Source organism: Neolamprologus multifasciatus, chromosome 3 (assembly GCF_963576455.1).
Source record: "Neolamprologus multifasciatus chromosome 3, fNeoMul1.2, whole genome shotgun sequence".
Classification (NCBI taxonomy): Eukaryota; Metazoa; Chordata; class Actinopteri; order Cichliformes; family Cichlidae; genus Neolamprologus; species Neolamprologus multifasciatus.
Window position 1 is genome coordinate 34,201,852 of NC_140441.1, and position 10,087 is coordinate 34,211,938.

The 10,087-nt window shown below is 42.2% G+C and overlaps 1 protein-coding gene and 1 pseudogene across 2 annotated transcripts; both read left to right on the forward strand.

Annotated features, from left to right (window-relative positions):
• Positions 1 to 2,895: 2,895 nt before the first annotated feature.
• LOC146522724 (uncharacterized) lies at positions 2,896 to 3,522 on the forward strand (annotated as a pseudogene). Its single transcript, XR_014873002.1, has 2 exons — positions 2,896 to 3,022; positions 3,130 to 3,522. The product of XR_014873002.1 is annotated as an uncharacterized LOC146522724 (transcript).
• A 521-nt stretch (positions 3,523 to 4,043) lies between these two features.
• LOC146522725 (tripartite motif-containing protein 16-like) lies at positions 4,044 to 6,046 on the forward strand. Its single transcript, XM_085153540.1, has one exon. The coding sequence runs from the start codon at positions 4,085 to 4,087 to the stop codon at positions 5,756 to 5,758; it is 1,674 nt and encodes a 557-aa protein (XP_085009666.1). The 5' UTR covers positions 4,044 to 4,084; the 3' UTR covers positions 5,759 to 6,046.
• Positions 6,047 to 10,087: the final 4,041 nt, after the last annotated feature.

Here is a 10,087-nt window from a genome sequence, read left to right on the forward strand (position 1 = left end):
TTTTGAGGACGGCTTCTTGTACCTGTCACTACAGATGGTCTGTTTATGTTTTGATCGAGAGCCTTTTTTGGGCAGCTGAAGAGAAGAAGTCCATCTTATGGCCAACCTCTGGCTCTATCTTGGTCATATTACCCAGCAAAACCCAGTATGCATGTTCATCTGTAACAGTCCTTGTGCCACAGATCCTCACTGTTGCTTTGGGGATTGCAGTGAATTCAAAGCTGGGGGAAGTGAGACTGCTGGATAAGAAAAAAAATACATTTTAAGTATGCTGATTTATGTTCATACAAACACAAACCCACATATATATGTGTATGTGTATGTCTATACACATATATAAAATGTATGTTCCTTGCTTGATTGATATGCTATATGTATGTTTTAGACATCAAATAAAGATTTTTTTCAGCTGTTACATGTATTTACTTAGAAATATATGAAGGGTTAAATATATATATTTTTGAATGATGTTAAATAATTTTGAAATATATTTCAAAATATATTTTCAAAATATAAAGAAATGGCCAAAAAAAATATCCGTTAAAATACATTTCAAAATATATTATAAATCCATCCATTCGCTTCCGCTTATCCTTTTCAGGGTCGCGGGGGGCGCTGGAGCCTATCCCAGCTGTCATAGGGCGAGAGGCGGGGTACACCCTGGACAGGTCGCCAGTCTGTCGCAGGGCCAACACACAGGGACAGACAAACATTCGCACTCACATTCATTCACACATTCACACCTAGTGACAATTTGGATTATCCAATTAACCTATCCCCACAAGCTGCACGTCTTTGGACGGTGGGAGGAAGCCGGAGTACCCGGAGGGAACCCACGCAAACATGGGGAGAACATGCAAACTCCACACAGAAAGACCCCGGCCTGATGGTGGAATTGAACTCAAGACCTTCTTGCTGTGCGGCAACAGTGCTCACAGTGCTTTGAAATACATTTCAAAATATGTTTCAAAATATATTTTTTTGTTTCGCTTAATGCACCTTATAATCGTCTGAAAAATATGGTATAATAATCTCTGTTTTATCTGAATTTAGAAGAAGGTCATCCAGGTCATAATGTCTTTAAGACATTCCTGCAGTTTAACTAATTGATTTGTTATCTGACTTCATGAATACCATAAGTGGAAAATCACTTGGCATACCGACTGTCTTTACCACCTCATGCACAGCAAAATTCTGACAACTGTGCAGATAATCTAAATGAAGTTTTTGGTAGGATACTAATGGCAGATATAATTCACGTAGTCTACCACCTTCTCCACCTCACAGACGTGACCGGCATTCAGGAATGTTTCAGAGCGTATAGCCCAAATGGACAGCTCCCTTGATCAGGTGTTGACCACATAATAGCACTCAGCCATGTTTCTCCCTCTGACTCAGGTGGACCAAAGAATGATTCACGCTCAACCCACTTTGCTTGAGAAAAACACCAACAACACAGGGAAGCACCACACCATTCATAAAGACCCCCATAAAGCGATGAACTGATTGTGTTTTTGGGAAAGAAGCTTTGGATTTGAGTTGATTTATCAAATACTCATACTCTGTTGAGTGGAGGTCCAGGACCTTCACTTATTGGTCTGTTTCAAATTGTGCTTCACTGTAAATAAATAAATACACTGCACTCATTGAGCAAGTCTTGCATTTGAGTCCTTTGTGACCTGTAATCCATGACAAAAAGAGTGAAAGCAAATGTTGAGGGCCAAGTGTCTGCTGCTACCAGTATTGAGGCCCACCAACAGGTGACATTACATCCTTGTAAAATCCCCACATAGTATTTCATTGCTTTTCGAGAACATGTCTGCTGAAGTCTGTTTAGATACACAGTCAGACATATCACTCATTAGCAAAGCTTTAAAAATGTCTATCTCCTCTCTGAGAACAAGTTTCAAACATTACACACCCAGTGATCTTAGCCTGGGACTTTATGCTCTCTCATTAGCACTTTTGGACTTGAGCGAAGGTATTTTCATGGTAGGATTCACACTGGTTTCCTCGTCTCCAGATATATTTCCTGCTGTCACAAATGACTGTTTAGTCAAGAACCAGTTTACTGTTGGTGTCTCTGACCTTAAATCTGAGTACACAGGTATCCTAGAACCCAGTTGTTGCTTAACTGTGGTCTGTGGTCTACTGAATGCTTCATTGTATATTTGCATACGTGCTCTGAGAGAGGTTTCAATTTGAATATTCTGAGTGAATGAAACCACAACAGTTATAGAGCAAGATATTGTTTCTCCACCTCACCCACTCTCTGACTATTTAAGACCTGAATGTTTGTTTGGAACTGTCACTGAATATTATCAACCTGCAACTACATGTCTTCCTGCTGTTCTGCAGGATGTCAGCAGAAAGAAGAGGCGACAACAGGAGAAAGTATTTTACCTTTTTTTTTTTTGGTACATTGCTGATCTGTCCTGTTGCTCTGGTTGTTGGTAAACTGTAAAAACTGTCCAAGTGTCTTTAACATATTTTATTAGATAATCAGATGTTACAGCCACATACCTGTACATCTTGTCTGCATTTTGTTTTTTATTATTTTCTTTCCTTTTCTTGTTCTTTTTTCATATGAATCCTGCATGTGAAAAACTGTTATTTACTCTGTCAGATAACAATAGATTCTTTTGCACATTTCATTCTTAACACAACACAACATGCCACTCATCCTCAGCATTAGGAAACTGAATGACTGAGGAGTTTTTAGACATAATGAGTGTACACACTAAGCATTTGTAAACATTCGTAACAAAATAATTAATAATTCATGAATAATTCATTAATGCACAACCTAATTACAAGAATCTAGAGTATAACTGTGGCACTCTTTCTGTTTGTAGATGTTTTAATGAATGAATGAAGTCAGACTGTAGATTTTCCTTCTTCTAGCTGTACTGCCTGACCTTTGACCTCATGTGTTGATGACTCTTCACCTCTGTCTCCTCTCACAGGGAGAAGATGATCTGCAGGATCCTGCTGCTCATCATCCTCACCTCATGTGTCTCTGGTTAGTTTACAGCTTCACTTTATGAACTCCAAATAAAGCTCAACAACAGATTTGTTCCAGTTCTCAGTGTGTCTGCTCCTCTCTTTCCCTCTCTGTCTCCTCAACAGGATCATTTGTAGTCAATGTGACACAGACCTGCTATCAGGCAGAGGAGAACCACAACATCACACTGGAGTGGACGTTCACCACCAAACCTGACAGATCCACCAAAACTCTCAACATCCTCTGTGAACTGATGACTGAGCGTACAGATTCAGTCCTGTATCAGGTTCATGAAGTTGTTGAGGTGTCAGAGTCTCAGGATGAAAAGTTTACAGGACGAGTTCAGAGTGACAAAGACGCCCTCAGAGAAGGACAAATCAGACTTCAACTGTCCAGACTCAGGACTGATGACTCGGGTCTGTACCTGTGTACAGGTCAACACTGATTATGTTTTCAGTGTTGGAAGATGTCGACTCAACGTCACTGGTAAGATGATTCAGTGAAAGTTTTATGACATGTTCAGTTCACAAACTTATTTTGGATAAGTTGAACCTCTATGGAAATTATAATTTGTTTATTAGTAATATTTACTAAATGAATGTGAGAGACTCAGATGTGTTTGTGTCTCTGCAGCAGTGAGGGATTGTCCTGAACCTGTGAGAAAACCTGAGACATCAAACACAGAGAGACGAGGAAGGATAGCCCATCAACATTAGCATTAACAAGCTAACTGCGCTAACACGTTAACGCTGTCCAGCCCCACGCACTGGGGGATCCGTCTTTTTAATGAGATTATAACTGACAGCACTAATTATCATGATTATTATTATTATTTCTAAAGTTGAGTGTATTTATATAGAAGAAGGGGTTAACAAGCTTAAGGGTTGAGGTGAGCAGTAAAAAAAGAGGGTTAAAAAAACAGTATCATTCTCAAACTGCTCCTCTTTCTGGAATGAGACACAGCCTGATAAACAAGACAGGCTCCATTCACTGCAGAAACATGTTGTTGAGATCAGAGATCAGACTAGTTTCAGTTATAAGGAAGAGAAACTCACACAGTCACTGACACTGAGAGGAGAAATGGCGCAGAAAGGAGTTCAGCTGGACCGAGAAACCTTCTCTTGTTCCATCTGTTTGGATCTACTGAAGGATCCGGTGACTACAGCCTGTGGACACAGCTACTGCATGAACTGTATTAAAAGTTTCTGGGATGAAGAGGACAGGAAGGGAATCCACAGCTGCCCTCAGTGCAGGAAGACTTTCACACCGAGGCCTGTCCTGGAGAAAAACACCATATTAGCAACTTTAGTGGAGCAGCTGAAGAAGACTGGACTCCAAGCTGCTCCAGCTGATCACTGCTATGCTGGACCTGAAGATGTGGCCTGTGATGTCTGCACTGGGAGCAAGCTGAAAGCCATCAAGTCCTGTTTAGTCTGTTTAATTTCTTACTGTGAGAAACACCTCCAACCTCACTATGATGTAGTTCAGTTTAAGAAACACAAGCTGGTGGCCCCCTCCAAGAAGCTCCAGGAGAACATCTGCTCTTGTCATGATGAGGTGATGAAGATTTTCTGTCGTACTGATCAGCAGAGTATCTGTTATCTCTGCACAATGGATGAACATAAAGGCCATGAAACAGTCCCAGCTGCAGCAGAAAGGACTGAGAAGCAGAAGGAGCTCGAGGTGAGACGACTAAACATCCAGCAGAGAATCCAGGAGCGAGAGAAAGATGTGAAGCTGCTTCAACAGGAGGTGGAGGCCATCAATGGCTCTGCTGATAAAGCAGTGGAGGACAGTGAAAAGATGTTCACTGAGCTGATCCGTCTCCTCCAGAAAAGAAGCTCTGATGTGAAGCAGCAGGTCAGATCCCAACAGGAAACTGAAGTGAGTCGAGTCAAAGAGCTTCAGGAGAAGCTGGAGCAGGAGATCGCTGAGCTGAAGAGGAAAGACGGCGAGCTGGAGCAGCTCTCACACACAGAGGATCACAACCAGTTTCTACACAACTACCCCTCACTGTCAGCACTCAGTGAGTCTACACACTCATCCAGCATCAATATTCGTCCTCTGAGCTACTTTGAGGATGTGACAGCAGCTGTGTCAGAGACCAGAGATAAACTACAGGACATTCTGAGAGAGGAATGGACAAACATCTCACTGACAGTCACTGAAGAGGATGTTTTACTGTCACCACCAGAGCCAAAGACCAGAGCTGGATTCTTAAAATATTCACATGAAATCACACTGGATCCAAACACAGCGCACAAATATCTGTTATTATCTGAGGGGAACAGAAAAGTAACAAGAATGAAACAACAACAGTCTTATTCTGATCATCCAGACAGATTCACTTACTATTCTCAGGTCCTGAGTAGAGAGAGTCTGACTGGGCGTTGTTACTGGGAGGTGGAGTGGAGGGGAGAAAGAGTTTATGTAGCAGTCGCATACAAGAATATCAGCAGAGCAGGGAGAGTGAATGAATGTTTATTTGGAAACAATAACAAATCTTGGGCATTATATTGGTACTCAGGAAGTTTTAAATTTCGACACAACAAAGTCCAAACTGACCTCTCAGGTCCTCGGTCCTCCAGAGTAGGAGTGTACCTGGATCACAGAGCAGGTATTCTGTCTTTCTACAGCGTCTCTGAAACCATGACTCTCCTCCACAGAGTCCAGACCACATTCACTCAGCCGCTCTATGCTGGACTTTGGCTTTGCTTAGATGGAGACACTCCAGAGTTGATTAAAGTCAAATAGAGAAGACAGGTTCATGTTGATCCCTGACCATTATATGTACTTGTGTAGTTTCTAAATGAGGCTTTACATTTTAGAAGCTGAGAAGTTCAGTGGTCCATTGATGTGTGAAAATAATATTGCACTGATTCAAACTGTACTTACATTTATATACCTTACATCAATATAAATCTGAATTTGTTCTTATGGCTGATAATCATGTGAGTTTAAATGATACTACTCTTCATATTCAGCATGTTTGAAATCTGTCATCAGTCTGGTTAGTGGTTTTATTCTGTAGTTGCTGTAGTGGGTTGTCAAATGCAACAATATATTGGAGCTGCAGTGATTCATCAGTTAGTCAATGATTAGAGAATTGATTGTTTTATCATTATTTTAGTCACATTTAAAGCTCGTTCCAGTTTCTGAAATGTGAAGATTGTTGATTTTCTTGATCATATATGACTGTAAACTTTGAACCTGTAAATGTAACAAAAATTAAATATTTAATGTTTGACATTCAATATTATTTTTCATATGAAAAGTTTGATCACTTATACATTTAAATATAAAACGAAATAACACAGGCCTGTATATTGTGGAGGATAGACATGTTTCTTTGCCCTGAGCTGTGTCTGGCAGGCAGAGCGTCTCCACAAATCTTTTCCTTCTGATTTGGAGAAATTAATCTGAGGGAGACACCTGGTGGACAAACACAGACATGACAGGAAGAAAGACTAAAGTGCAGAGTGGAGACAAACAGCTGGAAATACTTGTTGGAAAGGATTGTCATGCTTCAGAAAAACACACAGCACACACTCTAACAGTCCTTTATTTGCACTGAAGGAGACACGTGAAGAAACCAAATCACACAATAATGAAGTGAACACATTTATAGTCAGTGTTCAAGATGATGGATAGAAATGAAAATCATGGAGCATTTAAACATTTTTACGTCTGTGTCACAGAAACTGTTCAGCTATTCTCTGTTTATTAGTCTATTTATCAGGAACCTCTGTTGATTTTATATGTAAAGGATTTTTCTTCTGTCACTGAACCTTTTAAGGGTTTTCTCATAGTAGTTTTGGGGAGTTTTTAATTAGATTTACATCTTCAGAATAACTTTGTGATGTCAGATTAGAAAGTCTGTGTCCAACCCTGGTGTTTGATCAGATGTTTGATCCCTGCAGGGTTGGATTTTTTTTTATATGAATGTTGAATTTGTTGTATTTGATTTGAGTTAGATTTTTACTGATGAATGATTTGTTGTAAAAACTGGATCTACCAACAGTTTATTTCTTTGTTATTGTGATTAAAATGTCAAACAAATATATTTTCCACTTTTTGCATGTGGAGAAATCTGCTGTTAAATCAGAACATTAACAGGTTTCAGGTTGTATTCAAACACATCTTACTGTGTATCATGTGTCAGCAGGCCTGTTAAAAGGGACTATAAGACACTTTAGTGGCTTTAATGCATGTTTATATGTTTAACACAGTAAGGTGCACAGGTTCTTTATACTAAAAAGAGGGAGGAGATGTGCTTCCAAGATTTATTATTCAGACACGGAAAGCAACTTCACATTCAACCATACAGGGAAGAGGAGTTCAGGACTGAGGCTTACCAGCAGGTGAGAATGGTCAACACAAGGGGAAGGTGGATCTATCAAATAAATAAATAAGTAAAAATAGATCAATAGTAACACTGTTTCGTCTTCCGTGGACTCTGTATCGCCTGAATCAGATAACTCCGCTACTGTGTGTTTGAACTCTAAAGACATTATTCACAGTGACACCTCGGTGTCAAGTTGAAACTGTCTTTGGCACCATTAACCTAGTTTGCCCAGTGACTGTTACTGCTCCTGAGCGCCGCTCTCCACTTCCAGTTCCTGTTCCAAGGGCAGCTCAGTTCCAGCTTTCCTTTTCACCCTTACCGGTTCCTCGGGTGGGGGTGGCTGAGGTCCAGCTGGTCCCTGCTTCAGTTGCCAGGCTAACTGAGGCTGTATTCATCCCTGCACCTGTACCTGCTCCTTGGGTGAGGATGGCGGACACCCAGTTATTGCCAATGCCTGTTCCGGTTCTCCGGGTGAAGGCAACTGTGACCCTGCCGACTCCTGCACCCGTTTCAGTTCCCTGGGTGGGAGCAGCAGAGGTCCAGCTAGCTCCTGCGCCTACACGAGCTCCCAGGGTAAAGACAGGAAGAACCCAGCTTGTCCCTGCACCCGTATCTGTTCCTCGGGTGGGGATGGCTGGTGTTCGGCCAGGCCCAGTACCCATCCCTGTTCCCCAGAGGAGAGCAGCTAAGAGTCAGTTACCTGATTAGTCGCAAGTTCAACAACCATCACAGCCACCAGCACAACCATCATCACAACCACCACCACAACTTTTGTTTCAGCAATTAGCTGATTTATCAGCTCAGTTTCCTGTTTTATCACCAGCTCAGCCTCTAGTTCAGTTTCTAGCTCTATTACTTGTTCAGGCTTTAGCTCTGTTTCCAGGTCCCTCTCTAGCCCAGCCCTGTTCACTTGCTGCCATCCTCTGCTGAAAGCTCTGGTGAGCTCATTCAGTCAGCTGAGGACTGCATCTTTCTGACAAAGCTCAGACAGACTGTTAGCACTGTACGTGCCCTGTGCAGCTACAGTTAGCTTCGCCTCAGCCGGACTTTTCTGCACCTGCCGGCTCTGCATTCGACTCCGCTGGGGGTTCAGGAGAACTGCTCCGGCACCTCCTCGTCTCCGCCTGCGGCTCTGGTGAGCCCGTTCATCCGCCACCTGCTCCACCATCTGCTCCATCGCCTGCGGTTGCCACGTTGCCATCCGGTCTAGTCTCGTCGGCTGTGGTTACCACACCATCGTCTGGTTCTGCACCCACCAAGCCTCCACCAGTACGCCCGGTGCCCGAGAATCGTCGCCGCCGCCCTCGTTTGCTCAGCCGCCGCCACCGTCTTCCACGCGTCCGGCGTCTGGATCTGCTCAGTTGCCTGCGCCGCCGCCACTCTTCACTATGGACTGTTATGCCGTTGGCCTGAGGGTGGGCCCCCTAAACTGGACTCATGGTTGACCCAGCTCCTCAGTTTGAGTTTTGGGCTCCTGCTGCTGGAACTTTGATTTCTTTGGACTGCTTTCCTGGACTCCAGCATTTTTGTTTTAAGCTGTTTTCATGTATTTCTGAACTCATGCTGAATTAACACAATGCATGTGACACTGATATGACTGCTGAAATGTCAAAGCACCAGCAGCAACAGGTGCAACATGCCAATAAATTCTACGGTGCAAACAGCTCAAGTCAGAATATTTTAGACCAAAACTAACAACACTGTGAACAGCGCACAAATATTAACAAACTCATCAGTCTGATTACAGTTTGTTTAGATAAATCCAAGAGGACGTGAGATGTTGATGTTAAAACTGTTGCAGTGTTTTCAAAGGATGGGACAGAGAGTGTGCTCATGAATACTGAGGTGATGGTGACATTATTCATTTTTATTAAGGAATTAATTCTGTTTTTCTCCCATTGTGCTTGGAATGAGCTTGTTTCTCTTTTTGGTAATAATCTCCCCGACTCTGGAAAACCCTTTCACATGGTACTGAGGAGAGTATCCCACAGCAGGCCTGTAAAGGTTTGGATCTATGCACCTCTGCCTAGATGATACCCATAGATCAGGTGTTGTTGTTGTTGTTGTTGTACCCCAGTTGCTTGGTAAAAACAAACACTTCACCTTGGAATTGAAAAACACAAAAGCTTGTGAATATTTTAGCAGTAACACATTTCATTATTGACGTGAACATTATGTGTAATATTTTACTGAGAAAGATCAGCTCAAAGTGTTGCCACACAGGAGGAAACCCTTCTCCTTTTAGCAGGCTCCATGGAAACAAGCTCCTCTGTGTCACAGCTGAAACTGTTCGTAACTTGCACCAACACTTGAAACACTTTCTGAACCAGCGAGACTTCAGGGGTCATCGGTGACATCACCGTCCCTTAAAGAAAGGAGCCTGAATATGAGCTTCATCAAAGACTTCCTGGATTTGTCGACACACGCCTCGTTGTTACATAACATCAATATCCACATTGTACACATGCAGCTATAGTGATGACAGACAGAAACAGGGTGTATGTTGTTAACAAAATGACAAACCAAAGCATCATTACCAGCAAGATAAGTCCCATAAACATTAATCAGGTGTGTATAAGGTTCACCTTTTTGTACCTGACACAGAAACAAAAGCACAATGTTGTCTGCAGGTTGTTGGGAAGTCACTCTGAACCTGTCTTCCAGAAAACAACATGGATGTGCAGTTTTTCACTAAAACATGTTTTTATCTCAGATGTAAATTCATCCAGTGAATCATT

What these genes read in the sequence shown, in the direction of transcription:
- LOC146522725 (XM_085153540.1), top strand. Translation starts at nt 4,085, where the DNA reads ATGGCGCAGAAAGGAGTTCAGCTGGACCGAGAAACCTTCTCTTGTTCC.